The sequence below is a fragment of the Aquila chrysaetos genome, chromosome 2 (genome assembly GCF_900496995.4).
Source record: "Aquila chrysaetos chrysaetos chromosome 2, bAquChr1.4, whole genome shotgun sequence".
Lineage (NCBI taxonomy): Eukaryota > Metazoa > Chordata > Aves > Accipitriformes > Accipitridae > Aquila > Aquila chrysaetos.
This window is the reverse complement of record NC_044005.1, coordinates 26,874,347-26,894,135: the sequence shown is the minus strand read 5'-3', so window position 1 is coordinate 26,894,135 and position 19,789 is coordinate 26,874,347. Positions and strand designations below refer to the sequence as shown.

At 54.0% G+C, this 19,789-nt stretch overlaps 1 protein-coding gene across 2 annotated transcripts; it reads left to right on the top strand.

The window, feature by feature from the left end:
• The first annotated feature begins 1,306 nt into the window (after positions 1 to 1,306).
• JDP2 (Jun dimerization protein 2) lies at positions 1,307 to 19,469 on the top strand. 2 transcript variants are annotated; one of them, XM_029997293.2, is made up of 4 exons: positions 1,307 to 1,595; positions 12,380 to 12,603; positions 17,444 to 17,548; positions 18,408 to 19,469. In XM_029997293.2, the coding sequence occupies exons 2-4, from the start codon at positions 12,403 to 12,405 to the stop codon at positions 18,591 to 18,593; spliced, it is 492 nt and encodes a 163-aa protein (XP_029853153.1). In that variant the 5' UTR covers positions 1,307 to 1,595; positions 12,380 to 12,402; the 3' UTR covers positions 18,594 to 19,469. The 2 variants fall into 2 exon arrangements, with proteins under 2 accessions (XP_029853153.1, XP_029853146.2); XM_029997286.2 differs by lacking the exon at positions 1,307 to 1,595 and adding an exon at positions 4,697 to 7,713.
• Positions 19,470 to 19,789: the final 320 nt, after the last annotated feature.

Sequence of the window (19,789 nt, the reverse complement as noted above, 5' to 3'; positions counted from 1 at the left end):
GGGCCCAGGGACACACAAGAGGTCTCAGAGGAATTTGCTGGTCGTGAGACCTCACTGTGGTTCATCCTGTTTGGGAGACATGTCTCGCCTCTTTCCCCATTTCCTTTGGGGATAGGCTCAGGCAGAGGGAGCTGGGTAGTGCCGCTCAGCCCGTCGGTTTTGTTAACCACTCTAGTATTTTTTCTTTCTAAAGAAAAAGGAGTGTTTCTGTCCTGAAATGCTTTAGGAGCAACAGCCCTGGAGCATGCAGTACCTGTGGCAGGTCCAGCATGGCCCTGCGGCTGTGCAGAGCTTCGCTTCCCAGAACAGTTTGGCAGATGCAGGTGGGAAGAGGCCAATGTTAGGGAGAAAGAGGAAGGAGACAATTCAAATCCATGCAAATAAGCTATCAGGAAGGCCCCAGTCTGCCCCCTGCTCCCCCATCTCCACCTGACATCATGGTGCTAGAGCACAGGGCACCATGAGCGTGCCTGTGCCCCGGGCAATGTCCCTCCTGGGATGTCCCAGTGACAATAAGGGAAGGAGACCAAAGCAGCTGGGCAGGGGAGCCTTGAACCCCCCCTGCTTCCTCCTGGCTCCTCTCCATCCCAGTCAAAGGACTGGCAGAGCTGGGGCTGACAGCCCTTGACCCGTGTACAGGGGAGACAGCATCATGTCGGGCGTGAGCAGGCCAGCCTGGGGTGGGATGAGATGAGAAGGAGCTCGCTTCCCGCAGGGCAACGGGGTTGCCCTGCAGCCCTCCCTGCCCCTGCGTCTCTGCTGCCCTGGGTGAGGTGGGGCGGGCGCTGGGGGGCCCTGGCCACTGTCTCTGGCCCTTTGCCTCCTTGTTCCCAGGTGCAGGACTGAGGAGCGGGGGCTCTGCACAGAGCCTGCCCGTGCGGGCTGGCCCGGACAGGGCTGCGGCGGCACCGGGCCGGGTCGCCGGGGCTGCCCGGGACCGGGTCCTGGCGTGCGCGGGGGGGGGGGGGCGCGCGGAGCGGAGAGCGGGGGAGAGCGCGGAAAGGAGCGCGGGGGGGGGGCCCGCACCCTGTCGGGGGTGCGAGGTGCCGTGGTGCGGAGGGGCCGGGGCTGCCTGCTGGGAGGGCACAGGGGTGCCGAGGGGTGGCGGGTGCGGAGTCCCGGGGTGCAGGATGCGGGGATGCCGGGCTGTGGGGTGCGGGATGCCGGGCTGTGGGGTGCGGGATGCCGGGGCGCCGGGGTGCGGGGTGCCGGTGCCCCGGCTAGTCCCACCCCTGCGCGGCGCTCCCCGCCCCGCGGCCGCGCTCCCCCGCCCTCCCTGACGTGTGGCGCTGGCAGCCCGGCCGGTTCCGCATTCCCGACCCCTCCCCGCAGCCCAGGGGCCGCTATATAACCGGGGCTGATGCAACCCACCCCGCCGCCCGCCACAGCCTGCGGGAGGCGCGCACCGGGGCGGTGGGGGGCGGCGGCGGGCCAAGGCGCCCCGGCGGCGGCCGGCACCGGCGACATCGGGGCCCGGGGGTCGGGGCAGCGCCGCGCAGCCGGGCGGCGGAGGCGGCGGGGCTGAGCCTGCAGCCTGCGCCCGGCCCCTGCGACCGGGCCCCGCGGGCACCCCGGCAGCCCGGTCCCCCTGCACGGTGGGTGCGGGCGCGGGCGGGGGGGGGGGGGCGCCGGGCGGGCCGGGATTGCGGGCGGGGGCGGCGGCGGGGGAGGGGGGCGCCCGGAGGAGCATCCCGGCACCCCGCGGCGGCGGGCAAGGCGCTGCCCCCCGGGCGCGGAGGGGGGACCCGGCTGCCAGCGGTCGGGCGCACCGCGGAGGTGTGGGGAGACCGTCCGGGGCGGGGCGGGGCGGGCGGAGCGGCCCGGGCGGCTCAGGGCAGGGCTGCTACCCCCGCAGGCAGCTATGCGCGGGGGCTAGGGCTGCCTTGCGGGGGTGCCTGGCAGTGGGCTGCTGCCCCCGCCCTGATCCGCTGCCGGGGCGGTGGGGAGCGGCCTCTCCCCGCTCTGGGGTGCCCTCCCCTGCCTCCGCTTCACCTGTCGGCCGGGCGCGCAGGGGAGGGAGGGCTCCGGAGTCCCTCCGGCCGCCGGGTTTGTGCCGCGGGGAGGGCTGGCGTTGCGATGCGCCGTGCCCCCAGCCCGCGGGGCCCTGGGAAGGACAGGGGCCCTGGAGGTTCCCCCACCGCTCCGTCCCAAGTCCGCTTTAGCAGTCAGGCATGGAGTTGAATGGAAGTTGCATTCTTTTGCACGGTCTGCTCCAGGAGGCGCTTTTCTTTTTTCCATGGAAGGGAAATAGGTTTGAGAGCAAATTGGGGGAAAGGGAGAAATACCAAGAGAGCAAGAGCCACGTTATGTTTCCATTTTCCTTTAATGAAGGCCCTGTGGAGGTGTATTTGAAAACACAGGGTCTCCTATGCCTTCAAGGAGGGTGAGAACACTGTGCTGGCTGGTTCCAGGGCCATATGCAGCGTATGGTGGCCAATGAAACGGGGCCTGGCTCGTTCTCTTGCTTGTCTTGGCAGCCTGCTCCATGGCTTGTATTACCAGCCCTGGAACACAACCACTGCCAAACTGTGTGTGTGTGCGTGTGTGTGTGTTTGGACTCCGAGAGCTCAGCAGAAACAAATGCTTCTGCAGCTCAGACCAGGATTTTTTAGCTAGTTTTGAGAAAACTTGCATGAAAAACTCTATCTGGAGGCTGGAGGCTGTTGCCAGAGTCTGCACTGGGAAATTGCTGGTGAGTGCTTGTGTGGGGACATCTGGGAATGCCAGTTGTTGGAGCTCAGATTCTTAGTATGACTCCTAGGGATTTAAAAAAAGCAAAAACCTGCCCATCTGCGGGGTGAGTGGGTGGGTGCAGGAGCTGCCGTCCAAACCGTCCCTATGTCAAGCAGCTATTGGTTGTCCCAGGTTTCCGGGGTCTGGGGGATTAACAAGATCTGCTGAGAGTTAATGTGCAGGTTGCTGCCTCTGTCTCCTTGCTAAGACACCTATGGATGCTTCTCCCTCCTCTTCACGGCTGAGCGTTGAGTGTTTCTGTCCTTACAGGATGCAAAGGTCTCTGTCCTGCAGTCCTTGCCAAGGAAGAGTAGGTACTCCGTCACACCTCTTTCCTCCTCCTGCCCTCTCCATCTGAGCAGTGTGTCCAACTAGGCTGCTCAAGTGCAGGCAGGACTGAGCATCTGCTCTGCTGTCTCCTTCCCTGTGCTAGTGTTTGCTACTTCAGCTGCATTGCCTGGGCCAGGTACTTGGCAGCATGCAGCGTCTTGAGCGTGAAGCTGTTGAGGGGCTCTTTTCACTGCAGTAGGCAGTTCCCCGTGGACCCGGCCCTGGTGTGTGACATGGACCCCTTGCCAGCCTGCATGTGTCCTGCAGTGCCAGTGCAGCAAGGATCGGGGGGCATGGCAAACCTGATGCCCTCTATCTTTGGCTGCTTGCATGGATTTCTTAGTTGCTCAGACTGTCCAGAGTACCAATCCAAACATTGCAGGCTATTTTAATATGCAGCCAGGGAGCTGAAGGTCTATATGGGCCTCTCAGTTGAGCAGGGCTGTTGCAAACTAGCCAGAGGTGGTCTTTATATGGATTAGAGGTCTTTGTGGATGACCCTGGCATTCAGGGCATAATTTTGAGGAATTTGTAGGGGGGGGGCCTCTCATCATTGAGGCCATCCTTGGCCCCTGAGGGCAGAGCTCTGTGCTGGAGTAGGGTTGTCTTCTTGAAGAAGATTCCAGCCCTAACCACATGTGGTCATGGAAGGTCCTGGGGGATTTCAGCAAGTCAGTCGTTAGCCTCAGTGTCTGAGCTGCAGCCTAGCTCAGACCAGCATATTCCTTCCTCCTCAAATCCCTTTGAGCTGCTTCAGGCAGAAATAGGATAGCTTTTACCTTCCTGCTCTGTACTGCCGTCCAGTGGGTGGTGCAGCATTATTAAATGTCTGCCACAAATAATTAATTGCAATCTCTAATAGTAATACTGTGATAATCAATTGCAATTGTTTGCAGTTATTGCAATTAATTATTGCAATAGAGGAGCCTTGCTATGCTAGGTGCTGTACAAAACCCTGCTGTCACAGGTTGCTTACAAGTCAATCGCTGCATTGCAGTGGTGGGGGCAGTGTAATGCTAAACTAGAGCTTTTTACTACCCTGTGAAGGTATGGAGGAAAATGCTCAGGGAAAAAGGACTGTGAGGTGACTGCTTTGCTAATGGCGAAGGGGGGGGGTATTTCTAAAGCTGAGGATTGGAGGACCAGAATCCCCCCTCCTCAAAATGGGGATAAGGAGAGAAAGCATCAGACAGGCAGGTGTGGGGGCCTGATGGTGGGACTCAGTTGGGTGGGGGGCTGCAAAACTGCAGTTCTGCTGAGGAGAGGCTGTCCACTCCGGGCTGCCCTGTGGGTACGGTGCAGGGAGCTGCGTGCCTCCCTGATGGAGAAGAGGGAGGCAGCAAGGCTCTCTGCATTCTGGTTTCGAGAAAGGTTTTCATAGCCTTCTGTCTGTGAATGACTCGGATGTTCCTCATGCCATCTGTGTGAAACTAGATGTGCAGGACTGAGCCAGACTGTTCCCACTCACAAAATGGGTTTAGACTTCCATCTCCCCAGCAACTGTCCTTCACAGCTCCTTCCTTTCTTCAGTATTGTGGCCCTGCAGTTCACTCACTGGAGCTTGGGAGTTAGGGATGGGACATTACATGTACGGGTGTTCACAAACCCTGCAGCTCTTCTCCCACCACGTGGGGTTGCTTGTGGGAGGAAGGGAGCAGCAAGGGCAGTAGCTGGGGCTGTCTGTGGGAAGGGCACAGATGGTTCTTTGGCCCTGCAAACTCAGGGCCTGGTTGTAGGAGCTGTCTCTTCCTCTTGGGATGGAAGTGGAGTGTGGAGGTAGCAAGGTACTATGGTGTCTTAGCATACTGAAGTGGCATGCTGCAGCTCAGTGCGCTTGGTAAGCCATGCTGTGATCGTGCCTTAAACTGGCCTTTAAATAAAGGGGAATCTCCCTGATGCCATAAAACACTAAGTTATGTTAGGTCCTTGGTAAATAGAGGGCATGCACAGTTTTTTCCCAGTGGGTGTCACTGCAGCTCTTCAGTACGCTACAGGTGGTGGGTTCCTTGGCATCAACAGGTTCAGCAGATGAATGAATGAATGCACAGTGACTGTTGTTAAAGTCCATGTTTGCCAGCACTACTGCATGGGTATCTGAAAAGACTGGTTACAACCAAAGGGCTTGGCTGCTGCTGTGTTCTGATGGTTGGCAAATAACTTTGATACTGATCAGCGTGGCCTTTGGCTCTGGCACTGCAAGTTACTGCTTTTTAACAATGTCGACCAGAAGAAGCTAGACAGGAGATGGGGTGACCTGCTGTAAGGTACTAATCGAAACTAGATACATCAGACTCCTCTAGAGTAGATGGCATTTGTGTGGCAATGGGAGACTATTGCATTTTAGACAACAGAAGAAAGCTGTAATTGCATGGCTAGGTACTTGTGGCACTGGGAATATGGGGTAGTGGCTTTCTGCCTTCAACTTCGTTGTGCTTAACGTGGCACTGACTGGGGGCTGAACCTTGAAGTGGAGGGAGGTCTGTAGGCTCCAGTGACCCTGAGCGTCCTGCAGTCTCCCCAGCCAGAAGAGTCCAGATAGAAAAAAAGCAAGTGGCTCTGTCCTTCAAAGGAGTGATAGGCAACTGCCCTGTCTTTGTTTAGGAAGTAACATTCTTGGGGCATGAGAAGTGGGGATGTCAGGAAAGGGCTTTCATGTAAATCATCCTTCTGCCAACAGAAGGAACTAGAAAGATGCAATGTATGACATGCAGGCTGAGCGAACTTGATAGCCAGGAGCTAAAAAAAGTAAAAAATGACAATAAAGCCATAGTAAAATCTAAGGAACCAGAAGTTGCTTCTCATGGATGGTAGCATTACTTTTGATCTCCACAGCAGAATTATTGCCTGTTGGCAAGGAGCAGATGAAAGGCTAATTGCTGTGACTTAAGTGCTCCAAGACAGTACATACAAATGGCGATAGTATGTTAAGTGCTAACACACTGATGAAGAGATCAAAGATTGCTTGTATGGTGGCTTGCAGACTTTGGCAGTGGTCCGATGTGTGGCAGCTGACAAGTAATGGCAGGCACCCAGGTTGAGCCTGGAGTGAGAGGACAACAGGCAAGCACGGCCTTGGTTTTTCAGGCAGCACGGAGAGGGGCTGGTAGGACAGACTTTGCCTTAGTGCAGCACTTAACATGGGCAAAAGAGAAACATGCTGGTATTTACAGAGTGTCAGAATCTGCTGGCTGGCAGTATTAGGTGCTAGACTGGCTCTCTGAGCATTGGAAGGGTACTTGGATCAACCATTGCAGATGTCAGACAGTATAAAATACCTTATGTTGGAAGAAACCATGATTTACAGACAGCAAAATTGAAAATAAGGTTGCAAACAGCCCTCACTCTTGCCGAGGAAGCTGACAGCAGAGATAAGACAGTAATGGCAATTTAAATTGAAGTGTGACTGTCGGAGCTTGCTTTGGGCTGTCATGGTCCTCTCTGCATGATGATACTGTTGACACAGCAGCAGCAACTGCTTTGGGTTTATAAAGAAGCAAACAGCACCTCTGGGTAAGTGAGGATGCATAGGATGGTCCTGGGGGAACAGTGGATACAAAGTAAGGCCATTTCTGCACAGGGAAATGAATGTATGGTTTCAGCACAGGTAGGCATTCCTGTGCCAGTTTTAGTCTGTGGGTAAGAATAGCACTGAAGAGGTGGCAGGAGGGGTGTGAATACAGGCTAGGAACTGGAGTACAAGCCCCTGGGGACACTGGGTTACGTGGATTATGCCTACACATGTTAGATTTATGCCATAACTGCTGTGCAAAACATCAGATCCTTCAAAAAAAAAAAACCAAACAAAAAGAGTCCGCAGAAAAAGCTACAGCAAAACCAGTATGGGAAGAAAAAAAAAAAACCCAAGCAAATGAAGATTTAGAACTGCAGGAGAAAGAATAGGAGGGTATGCAGGGACAGTTTCACTGAGGAAGCTGAGCAACAGTATGGGACGGTAACAGCTTAGTAAAGCTTCTTCCCACTAAGTCGCGGGCTCCAGAAGATAGTAGACCCCGGCAATAGGAGAAAAACTATGAGTAATGGGTGCTGCCTTTAAGAATTACTAAATCAACCAGTGTCACAGACTGTTGACCATAAGGACATAATTGGGGGACAAAGCACAGAAACACTCATCACTGATGGGAAAGATGCAGCAAAACCAAGGTGAGCAAAGGAAGCTGTACTGTTGTCAGCTTTTTGGGGATGAGACTGCTAAATAAAATAACTGAGGTTGACCTGAGGTTGACCAAGACCACAACAAGAACAGTGCCAAAGCAAGGATGCAAAAGTGACTGTAATAATTAAGAGGGTTTACAGACATTTCGGCAAGAGGTCAAGTCTTGTGTTACAGCATTTTAACCGGAACAAGGGGAGTATAGAGGCAAAGCTAAGGAAATGCAAACTGAATTTTGACCCATGAAATCACGTGTTGACCAGATTTTTGCTGTGAGGATAGTTGTTGAAGAGAGCATTGAATGACACAAGCTGCTCATCGCTGAACTGAAGTTTTAAGAAAGCCTTCTCTGTCTCTTAATTCACTCTGGAGCATCTTGATGTCGTGGCATGAAATGATGAATAGCATCAGCGCAGAAGCCACAGCTACAGTGAATGTAAACTTGAGCAGCTGGCGTCACGCAGATCCCAGTGTCAGATGTAAGACTGCACTTTCTCTTTCCCCTTGCTGCTTTGCTTTGCTGTTGGCTTCATTATGTGAAAAAGCATAGCTGATACAATGCAGGAATTGTGTGGTTCAGCCGCAGGAGACCAGAAAGCTAGGTTTTACTGAAGACACAAAGTTTCTCGGCTCGTGTAAGGGGACATTGAAAGACTGCCCGGCATTGAGGAAAAAAAGACTGTGTTAATAATCAGTTATGAAAAGAAAAAAATCTAATAAGAATCCCAGCTAAAGCACTGTGTTAGAAAGTGAAGGAATACAGAAGTGAGTTGGTTCATGTGCCTTAGAAATAATAAACACTGCAAGGGAATATCCAGAAAGGAATTAGGAATTGGCAAGGCACCAGCCATATTCACCCCATCCAGCAAGATATGGCTATTGAAAAACTGCAACTTAAAAGTCAAACTCAAATCTTGAACTTGGAAGTTATTTCTGCCCTACCATGCAAACGTGGTAGAAATATGCTGAAGCTATAGGCAGGCATGTCAGTGTCTTCCAGGGTAATGGCCTCGGAAAGAAGACCAAAGTATTAAACAGAATTACATGCCTTGGCTTTTTTGACATGATTGAAATACAACTTCTTACCTCCTAGCGTTAACCAGAAAAGAAGGTAAAAGTATCTGGGACTTGGGATGGAAGGAAAGCTTCTCTTACAGGAGGAAGAGGCAAAAGGAGCGGAACAAGAGAGTCCCTCCGATCGGCCGGGAGTGACAGTGCCTGGGACTGAGGGGCTTTGAGGGCTGGGCAGGGTGATCTGTCGCTGCATCCCTGCTCTGCAGAGGGGGATGGCATCTCTCCTTGTTCCCTTCTCATTTCCATAGTTATAGCCCTGCTGGGAATGGCTTTACGTTCCTCTCCAAGGTCTAACTCAGCTTGACTCTTGGCAGTTCTCAATGTGTTCCTGAGCTTCCTGACCCCTGAGCAAGATCTTGGTTGTAGAAGTCACTTCCCCCTTTCCCACCTAGTTCTCAGCTCATCTTAATGTGCAGGTTCATGTTCTTCCAGGTGGCTCCTGGTGCTTTGGTTTCAACAGCTTTAGATTTAGTTTACACCGATTCAGGTGTGATGTGGGCTTCGGCAATGCAGTGCCTGGATCTAGGATAAGTTTTTAGAGCATGTTAAGTACTGGGCCAGCTCCTTCACTCCAACCTATGCCTGATGTCACACTGGTACAGAGGCTATTTCAAGTCATATTAAGCTACCAGATCAAAGAGGTAGAAAGAAAAAGTGGGCCAGAGAAAACACAATGTTTTCTCAAATCTTTAGCCAGTTGTCCCCAGGGAGCTGCCCCAGGCTCAGGAGTGCAGGGGGGTGCTCGGTGGCCAGGTAGTCCTACAGTCTGGAGAACAGATTTCTCCTCCCTCCTTATTTCATAAATTGCAGTGACCCTGAATTCAGTCTAGCTGAGGACCTGGACTATCCAGCCCAGCACCTGGGTGCTGCCAGCTGCATGTCATAATGGAAGACAACAAATTAAAACCAGGTCCCCCAAGTCCAGAATGGATTTAGGCATCCAGTGCTGGGCTCAGGTCAGTTCCCAGCCTGAAGCCTGTGAAAGGGTGGGTCAGGGCCGCAAATCAGTGCGTGCCATAGCAGCTCACATGTGGTATTTGCAGGAGGGAGACTTCCAGAGGGTGTTCATTTACTTTTACTTTTTTTTTTTTTTTTTTTTAATTATTTTTACTTAAGCCCAGACTGTTTAAGCTGGGGATGGACATCTATGGGATTGCTGGGGAGGGGGAGTGCAGCAGCTGGCCCAGGGTGTGCTGCTGTTGGCAGGCTTCTTCCCCAGTGCCGCAGCATGTCGTCTTAGTGGCAGCAGCTGGGAAGTGACTAGCTCGGCAGTGTGTCCAGCTATCCCAAAATGGTAGACTGAATTTAACTCCACGCAGCTGAGTCCTGTGGCAGTATGTCCTGGGAAGAGCCTCTGGAGTCACCTCTCCTTTGCCATGCCACCTCAGTGGCCTGGTGCTTTCCTGCTGGAGAGGGACAGTCTCTGAGGAAGATGGTAGGGATTTAGGCATAGTCCCCAAATAACTTTTTGCATTTTTCTGTCTGGAGTGCAGCCTAGGGTAGGATGGTGCCCGGTTTCTGGAGGAGTGAAGCATCTTAGCTGTGTATGGGCCTGAAAGGAAGGGGAGGGAGGTAGCGTGCAGCTTCAGAGCCCTGCTGCAAGTGGGCATCTCCTGACACTGTACACAGCAGCCACTGCAGATGTGGAATTACAGCTGGCTGGTTTAGAGATCGCTATGGAAGAACAAATATTTTGGATCAGTTTAGGTCCTTGCAATCTCAACAATTTGATGCCTAGTCTTTTCTGAGGTCAAGTATCATTACCAAGTATTTTCTCTTTCTCTTCTGTCACTAAATGGGCAGAAGTCCATTTCATCAGGTAGTATCACTTCGCTTCAGAAGTTACTCATCTCTCCTATCTTTCCCATCTTCTCATTTTCAGGCTTTAATGTTCTTGTGCAGATCACCTCCCTGGGCCCAGCTTCCTCCTCCTGCATACCAGCACTGCTGAACACCAGCCTGCTCTATTCTTTCTGGTCTCTCCTCCTGAAGGACGACTGGAGCAGAGGGGTGGATTCCTGCTTGCCAGCTCTTTATGGTCATGGTCTTCCTGCATTTGCTTTCCATGCTCTTTCTCAAGTCCCGTCGGTCACCGCTGCTGTTGGCTGAGCAAACTCTGTCGGGGGACATCTCGTGCTGACACCTGGACCTCTTTGGTGGCAGATTAGAGTGTATGACAGCTCACAGCATATTGCAGCTTGTAGGTGCGCTCTGATGCAAACCCCCTTGTCTGTCACCCCAGTATGGCTTGCACAGCACCTGTGCTGGGAGTTGTGGAGCTTGCATTAGCCTCTCTACCCTTGACTAACCTGTATGATTGGCTTTCCTTCCCTTCTGCTGCTCATCTCCTGTTCCTCCGCATGAACAAATATACCAAATAATAACCTAGGTAAAGAGATGCGCCACCACCAAGAAATCCTTAACTTCTCTGCTTGTCATGATTAACCCTGTTTGACCTGCTCCCACTGACCCTACTTGAGCAGGGGCGTTGGACCAGGCAATCTCCAGAGGTCCCTCCCCACCTCAACTGTTCTGTGACTCCGTGATCCAACAGTCCTATCTCACATACAGCTTTACTCGAGTTTTCAGCCTGGTACTGACATAGATTTACACGCCAGGATGGCAAGTGCTGAGCAACTGTGGCAGCTGGCTTGACAATGCGTGGGTGCCTCTACTTGGCACAGCTGTATTGCCCTGGACCTGAAGTCTGCATTGCCTGTTACCTGGTCTCTCAGCAGCTGAGAGCGGATGCTTTGGAAAGAGCAGGGCAAGTGCATGTTATCCCTTGCTTAATGCACCTCCTCACTCTGGCAGTTGGTGCTGTCTGAGCTTCCAGGAGTTTGTGCAGACTGATGGTCCTTTGTGGACCCCTCTTTCATGAGTTTGCCCAACTGCTCGTTGAATCCTGCCTTGTGACTGGCTCTAGTGCTTGTGGGAAGCTGCTCAGTGAGATGTTGGGTCCACTCTGTTAGCCTATTTCTCTCTCCTGCCATCGCTGGTCCCTCTCCCCACTGCACGGGTGCCTCCTGGTGCAGGGACAGGATGGGGTGGATGCCTGGAGGCTACTGGAGCGTGCTGGGACCAGTCTGGCTGAGCAGAACAAGGAGAGCAGTGCATGAGCAGTGGAACATGTGGTTGAGTTGAGGGCGGGGAGGGAATGGTTGCTGTGTGGACAGAAGTTGACTCTGCATGTTGTAACTGGGTCACTTGTGAGTGTCCCAGGCCAGTTAAACAAGCAGGGATGTACTTGTGCTGTAGCCAACAACCACCTGCTCCCTTTGCTTTTTGGGTGATATAACAGCTCCAGTTCTTTGGGCTTCCCATTTTAGATATAATATTATTTCTTAGCTGCTTGTCCTTCATATTTCCTGGTAACTCCCTTTCTTCTGCCTATGAGTGACTTGCCAAAGTTTGTCCTGATCCTATTCTCAATTGAGCTGCAGGTTTTTTTCTTTGCTGGTAGAAGAAGCCTTTTGCACATTGCTTCATTTCCCCTCCCCTCCAGCCTTCGCTTCCTCATGTCTGTGCTGGGAGATGTTTGTTCAGTGGCAGGTTTTTCTCTTGTGGTTTTATCCCTGGTCCCTGTGTGCCGTGTCCCAGCCCTGACCAGCAGGCTGAGCCTGCCCGGAAGAAATCTAGCCTAAGGCATATTGTGGTCTTCTTTGAGCCATTTTCTTCTTGTCCTGATAACCTACACATTAACCAAAACTTAGTTAAGAGTAAGCCTTGATCTTCTGCACTCCTGAGGAAGGTCTGCCAAAAGCGGTAGTCCATGGGACCACATCACTGTCATTGCAGCTAGCTCCTGTTCTTCTAGTGCTTTGCCTCTCAGGTCTCTTCCCTTCCTGATCTACACACCAGTAGTGTATCCTTCTTAGCAGGATTCATATATTTTGGTTTCTATCACCCAGGTTCTGTTAGTGCTTGCCTTTGACATCCCTGGGGAAGAGCGGCTGCTTTCCCTGGCTCGCAGCCTGTTAGGTGATGGGACTGTAGAATAAATTTGGCTTGTGCTGTGTCGTGAGGCCTTGTAACTGGGTTGTAATGGGCTGTGTCTCACTCTCCCTCCAGGCCACGAAGCTGTTTCCCCTGCTATGATGCCAGGGCAGATCCCCGACCCGTCCCTGACGGCTGGTGCACTGCCTGGGCTCGGCCCCTTGACGGGACTACCTAGCACAGCCCTGACCACCGAGGAGCTGAAGTACGCCGACATCCGCAACATCGGGGCCATGATCTCGCCGCTCCAGTTCCTGGAGGTGAAGCTTGGGAAGAGACCCCAGCCTGTGAAAAGTGAGGTGAGTCTTGGGGTCTGCTGGCTGCAGATGGCCCTGCAGGGCTGTTGCCTGCACCTGCCTAGGTTTCTCTCCTGCCTGTGCTTGGATTTCCTGCCAGGGTGGCCAGCAATGTGTTTTATAAGCATGTCATGCTGCCTGTTCGGTGATGTGCACATGTGTTGGCAGCTGCTCCACCAGCTGCCTCTTCCCCATGCCTGAATTTCTGTCCCTGCGGCATGGGCTGGGAGTGGTGGCCTCAGTGTCCCAGACCTGACCAGTCCCACACAACCATTGGCAGCTGGCTGAACTCAAACCCTGCCTGCGGAGTGGGGTCTGGCGCAGCCAACATGTCCCTAGGTCGGGGCATGCACCCAAAGGAGAAGCTGCGCAGTCCGTCAGAGGGATGCTTTCATCCCATCTCCGGTGCAGACGAGCCCTTGGTGCTGCTGGTGTTGGTGTTGCCTTTCCCGTGGGGACCAGGCATGTGGGTGAGCGGTGCTGAGCGGCAGCGGTGATTCAGCTTGCGCCGCAGGTGCTGCTGGCTGGGGCTGCCCCTGCCCCGCCGCTTGGGGTGGGGGGCCCTGGCTTCACCTTGGGACTGGTGGGATGGGCAAGATGGGTGGTTTCTGCTTGGTACCACAGGCTGGCATGTCAGAACCAGGCTGCAGGGACTTGGGAGGCAGTTGCAGAGCATTTTCCTTGCATGGCTGTCTCAAGTCTTTGTTGTCCAGTCTTTGACTCCTTGACCCTTGCTGTAGTGGTGGTGAGTGTTTGCACCTCCCACTGCCAGCAGACGGAGGTGGAAACCTGTCAGTTCAGAGGCCCCACGTTACTGAGGGTGGTGGCTGCTGTCAGAAGGTCTGATAAACAACCCGTCTGAACAGTGCATTTACTTCTGCGTGAAGGTACCTCAGATGATGCTCTGTGAGGATGGGGTGATGTGCATTCTCTGGAGACGTCAGGAGGAGGTGCTAGATGATGTGAAAAGCTGCCCGTGATGAGCTGTGAGCTGAAGGGGGTAAAACATCAGTTCCAGGGAGCACCCCACTCTCCAAATGGTGCTGACACTTGATTTGGCCAAACTCTTATGGCAAAAGCTCAACAGCACCCAGGCCCACTTGCGGGGAGGGTGCCAGTTCCCTCCTGCCAGCCCCTCGCAGTGGACTCCTGCGGGGAGAATTGGTATGATAGAGTCCATCTGATCACCTTGCACAGGAGCTCCTTGCCCAAGGGGTGTCCAGTCAGCTCATGCAGCATCCCATGGAGATCACCTGGGGAAGGACTGGGCAGCTCCACAATGGCAGGAACTGAAGCTAGGATGCTGCAAGAGGCCATCAGAAGGGCGTTGGGGATGCTAATGGCTTTGGTCCCTCTATGGGCAAAATAGTCGTGGGTTGGCAGCTGAAGCCAAATGCTGTCCCAAGCTCTTGGCCTGAGTATCATGCAGTAAATGGGGTGCAATGCCCACCTCCCTTCATGGGTTGGGGAAGAAAGAGGGCGTCTGTAGTTGTCCTGTCTTCCTGGGCACAGCTCCTTTCCTGGGACACCTCGGGCACCTCTGAGCTGGCCCTGCAACAGCTGCTTTTGCTTGGTGAGGATGGAGATGTGGTCTCACTGGCCCCTGCATAAGAGGGACAGGGCAGCTCTGCCTCGCAGCAGGTACTGGAAGAGCCGAGCGTCATTTCAGCCAGTTGTTGAGACACCATGTGGAGGAAAGATAAGGGGAAATCCACTGGCAGCCCCCACACAGCCGCCTTCCCTGCAGCCGGTTCCTCCCCTGCATGGCCTGTGAAGCTGAGGAGTTGAGGACAGCAAATGGAGCTGCCCCTGGCACAGGCTCTGCAGCAAAAGCCTGGGGGAGCTGAAGCAGTAGCTGCTTATCCCATGAGCAGCCAAGAAGCTGCCCACGCATAATTTTGCAATGCAACCCGCAGCTGCTTTCCTCTTGCAGGGAGCTGGAGCCTGGGGACGCTGGGTGCTGGCATGCCATGCTCTGCGCGGCACCTGGGAGGGCAGGCTGCTCCCCACGAGCTGGGGCGCAGGCAGTTTCTCTGCTGTGCTGGGGGGACCAGCATCTCCCGGCACTGGGGTGTTTGTCCCTGGTGCGCAAAACCCACCCAGTGGGTGCTGGGTGCTGGCTTCCCCACAGGGTGGTGGACAGCCCCACTGGGCAGGCTGCCCTCCTCTTGGGGCAGCTGGAGACGGGTGCTGCCGGGCTCCTCCACCATCAAAACCTGCCTGGGGTGCTCCCTCTGGGACAGAGCCCTGCCCCTCAGGCTGATGATCACCTCAGTCCCTGATGCTGCTGACTGAAGCAATTCAGGAGGCAACCCCAGACCTTCTACCCACAGGGCTCCCCTGGAGATCGGCTACTGAAACATGCTGTGGGGTGATACACCATCACTGTTCCTCGTGCCTCTGAGTAGGGTCCTAACCCCCAGCACCAGGGCCATGTCACTTTTTTGAACTGAAATCAAGCAGAAGCGGAGAGGGGGAAACCTGCTTTCTTGAAGTTACAGGAGCTGTGGTCAAAAAGCAGAGCCAAGAGTTCAAGCTGCTGCTATCTGTGCTGAGCCATGCTCCTTGAGCATCTGTACCTCATCTAAAGGACACGGCCCCTTGGTGGGCCCTCTGTGGGGTGGTGGGGAAGCTGAAGGGGACAGGGACAGGTCATTTATTCTTTGATTCTCACTGAATGAAGCAACAGGGCATGGAAATGTGTCAGGCAGTTCCCAGGGATACTGAGGCTTGTGCAGTTGCTGTTTACTCTTCCAGTTCCTGTTACAACCCAAGATGTACTTTGCAGGAAAGTTTGGGGTGTGTTTCTTGAGCTTTGGAGCTGTGAGCACATCCCCTGTCTGCACCCTCCTAATAGTCCTTGAACTAAAAGGCCGAGAAGCTATCTAAGGGGTAGATGAGTGGTTGGTAAGTGTGCAGAGGGGAGTGGTAGCTATCCTGATGTCCACCTCCTCTTGAACTCTGTGTGGAAATTTTGTAAGAGCTGCTTGTGCCTTTGCTGCAGGGTATCCTGGTCCTGCCAGGAGGAAAAGGCAGCAGAGCATGGAGTTAGAGCCTTCCTGGTCACTTCTGCTAACACCTGCCACATCTGAGGTACATGGGTGTAGTGAGAGCTGGCCATTTCTAACTGGACTTGGGGGCATCAGTGCAGTTCCCATCCTGGTTCTCCCAGGTGTGGTGCATGATGCCCCATGGCACTGCATTGGCAAAGGAAAAGAAATGGTGGCAGCCTGCCATTACGGGAGTCTGTGCATAGCTTGTGCTGACTTTGCTTAATATTTTAGCCCCAAAAATAAATAAAATAGCAACATTGGTATAATGCTTGGGAAGTAAGGTAGAGAAGGTGCAAAAGCTATTAGTGCTATAAAACCTGGACATTGTCTTTTAAAGCGTGCTACATGCTGCATATTGGCCATGCAGCTTACTTTAAGGTACCTCTTCACCTTAAGTCTGCCAAGTCAATGTTTCATCCTGTCCTTACACATCACATTAAGATGTTTTGATTAGTGGGCTTTGGACTCAGTGAATGTTAGCGGTGTGCACAGTTTGCCGTGGGCAAAGATACCTGCAGCTTTCGTTTCCTGCAGGTACCACTGGTGTACCTACATGTGGGGTAATCTGGTGGCCCCCCACTGCCACCACCACTTTGTGGCCTTGGCATTGGGAATCTCTGACTTTCCTTTTGAGCTGACTAAGCCCAGGCGCTAGAGCAACAAGGGTGTTTAGATAGTGTGTGCTGTGAGAGGCTCGTCTAGGAGATGTGTCGCTCAACCACACTGACTCAGGGAGGGATGAAGGGAAGGATGTGGCTGCCTTCTCAGACTCGAGCTGCCCTTAGAAAAGGTGCAAATAGGCTGTGGAAATGCTTGTAAGGCAAATGTTGCTGCCACTGCATTTGAAAAGATGTGTGCTGTCAGCTATCAGTTGATAGGAACAAGGCAGTTCAGTATGACATCTCAAATTTTGGAGTCCCAGGCCAAATGTGGATGAAGGCACTGGGGACCTTTTCTTCTCTAGTCATGCTACAAAGTGTAACCTGGATGCTGACTTTGCAGGGCTTTCCAGCACTCGGATTTTTCTTGAAGGAGCTGGTTTGGGTTCTTGGATGCAAGCATGCCATAGGCCATTTACACAGGCTTTGTAGTAAATATCCCTAAATACTTTGATTATGGGTTTCCAACCCATAGGGCTTATTGGCCTGGCCTGTGTGGTTTGAGTCAGCGCAGAGCAACTGAGTCATGGAGAACAGTGCAGGTACTGCCATGTCCTGATTCTTTACAGGGGATGTGGGACCTGTCCCCACCTTACTGTGGTGGCCCTGTGACTTGGCCAGCGCTGAAGCTGCAGCAGGCAGTCCCATGTACTGGAAAAGGGGGAACAGCCAGGCCCAGCTGGGGGATCTTTCAGGTTTCTCTGCCTCTCGCCCTTGGCTGCACGTGTGATGCTTTGAATGACCATGCTCACGGAGCTGTGCCTGTAGATGTCTGTGTGACAAACTGTGCCTGTCTTTGCGGCATGGGGCTCTACTCCCCTTGTCTCTGCCTTCTCTCAGGGAAGGAGCAGCCCTGCAAAGAGTTGTCTGTCTCCTGCCAGCCAGGTCCCCAGCTGTGGGTACCACACTGGTCTCCCTCCCCATGTCCCCATAGAGTGGAGTTAGGGGCTGTGATGGCACCACGCCTGGTTCCTGGTGAGGATTAGACCATGTTGCTGGCGGCCACTGGCACGGGTAGTTGCCACCCCTCTTCTTGCCCTGCCACCGGTGGGGCTGCCAGGCTCTCACCCCTACCTCCTGCCCTGCCCCACACCTGCCGGCTCTGACCTGGGCTTCTGCTTCTCGTTGCAGCTGGACGAGGAAGAGGAGAGGAGGAAAAGGCGCCGGGAGAAAAACAAAGTAGCAGCAGCACGATGTCGTAACAAGAAGAAGGAGAGGACGGAGTTCCTGCAGCGGGTGGGTGGCCTGACCTGTCCCAGGGCACAGTGGGGACCTTGGCAGGGGCACATCCCTAGAAAGGTGCCCCGGCTGCAGGCAACATTCCCTTCTGAACTGGCCCTCTGCTTCGCCTTCTCCTGTGCCCTTATCTGGGAAAATACAGGCGCGTTTTCCCCCTTCCCATGAGGCTGAAAGTGGTGGCCACGTGTGGTGGCATCCCGGTGCCCATGGTACCAGGGCTGGAGAGGGCTGGAGGTGGGTTCTGGGCTTGGGGGAGAGAGGGCTGATACTGTCCCTGCCTCAGTGCTGGAGCAGGAGCACCTGTGGGAGTGTGGCACAGGACAGGAGCCAACAGCGTGCTGGCCCCTTGCCCAAATTCCTGAAGGTTTCCCCGTTCAGAGGCCAGATGCCCTCTCACCCATGACCCCAAGGCAGAAAAACTCTCGCAGCACCTTGCTGCTCTTCTGCAAGGGGTGGTAGGACATGGGCAAATGACACAGAGGGAGCATAAGGAGCCATTTCACAAAGGCAGATCCTTGCAGATGGGGGGTTAAAACTTAAACGTGGGTTTGTTTCCAAACACCATTCCAGACCATGGAAAGCAGCCAGGCAGGGGTTTTGCTGTGGTGCCGCAGAGACCTGTGCTAGGAGGTGGCTGTGTATTTCCTTGCGGTGGCACTAGGTAACACAAGGCAGCAGGGCTGGGGATGCACTGCATGGAGGGAGCTGGTGCCTTGGCAGGTCTTCAGGCTGGTCCTGCGCTGCAGGGGCTGAGGGGTAGCACTGAGCAGAGATGGCTTGTTGGCCAAATTGTTTCTCCTTGTATCTCGTCCTGTTGGGAGTAAAGTCACATGCGGTTGTGTTTCTGTCCCATTAGGAGTCCGAGCGTCTGGAGCTCATGAACGCTGAGCTGAAAGCCCAGATAGAAGAGCTGAAACAGGAGAGGCAGCAGCTGATCCTGATGCTGAACCGGCACCGTCCCACCTGCATCGTGCGGACAGACAGCATCAAGACGCCCGAGAGTGAAGCCAACCCTCTGCTGGAGCAGCTAGAGAAGAAGTGAAGGTGGCACTGGGCCAGGAGGAGGAGACAGTGGTGCAGGGTCTTCTAGGGTCTCTAATGTATGTACTGTATGAAGAACTGTGCACCCAGGCCTGGTGCAGCCAGGACCCAGTGGGCTTCCTTGGGAACTATGGACCAAACAAATATAGGGACAGAGAAGATCAGGAACCTGTCAACCATGTACTCTGAGGCTGAACCCGGGAGCAGGGCTAGCGGCGCCGGTGAGGGCAACCTCCCTGTGATACCTCATCATGGCCCTTCAGCCTGCTTGCAGCCCCAGGGGCCCACGCCGCCGCAGAACGTCCCGTGAGGACCACGCACCCTGTGGGGAGCAGGGGCCGCAGACGGAGGAGCAGCGGCTGCGCGGTGCCCACTGGTGCCCTGCCCAGAGGCTGCCGCCGCTCCTGGCGCACACTCCGGAGGGAAACCCGAACCCAAGAACCGCAACACTTGACGCAGCCCCGTCCGGTGGGCAGCCCTGTCAGGGCTCGGTGGCGCAGGCGCCCCCCACAAGCACACTCTCAGTATAATGTTTACAGCCCAGCTGTCCGTGTCGGCCGTGCTTTTGAATGCACATTTTTACACTTTTTTTAAAGTATTTTTTACAAAGTTTTTATACAGCGATCTCTATATGGATTTATATAATCACTAGATGTGATCCCATAGAAATGTATGTTATGATGGTCTGTTTGTTACAAACGCATATGCCACAGTTATCTCCATTGTGTTACTTGTCTGGTAGCGTCCGGCCCCTTCCCCGGCGTGCTGGGAAGGGGGTCCAAGCCACCCTCCGCAGTGGTGTCGCTACCCTCTCCATCCATGTATGTCCTTCATAATACTCAGTTCTGTATCTCTCAGTAAATGTTACCTTTACATACACCATCCTCCTGTGCTCTGTCTGGGTCAGGCCACGGTGGGCAATGGCCAGAGCTCAGTACTGCGGCAGCATGTGCCAGGTCTGACCATGCTGGGTGCGTTCATGGCTGAGTGGGATGGTGGAGCTGATACCAGAGCCATTTTTGGTGGTTCTCTGTGTTAGCAGCTGTGGGCCTGGGGAAGCTAGGAACCTTGGAGGCAGCTCTGACCATTGTCAAGCAAGAAGTAGCTCAGTGCGGCACTGAAGAGGGCAGGCAGGGCATGGCTTGCCATCTGGAAAGGCAGAGGTGTGAGACAGGGAGACCATCTCATCCTTACATG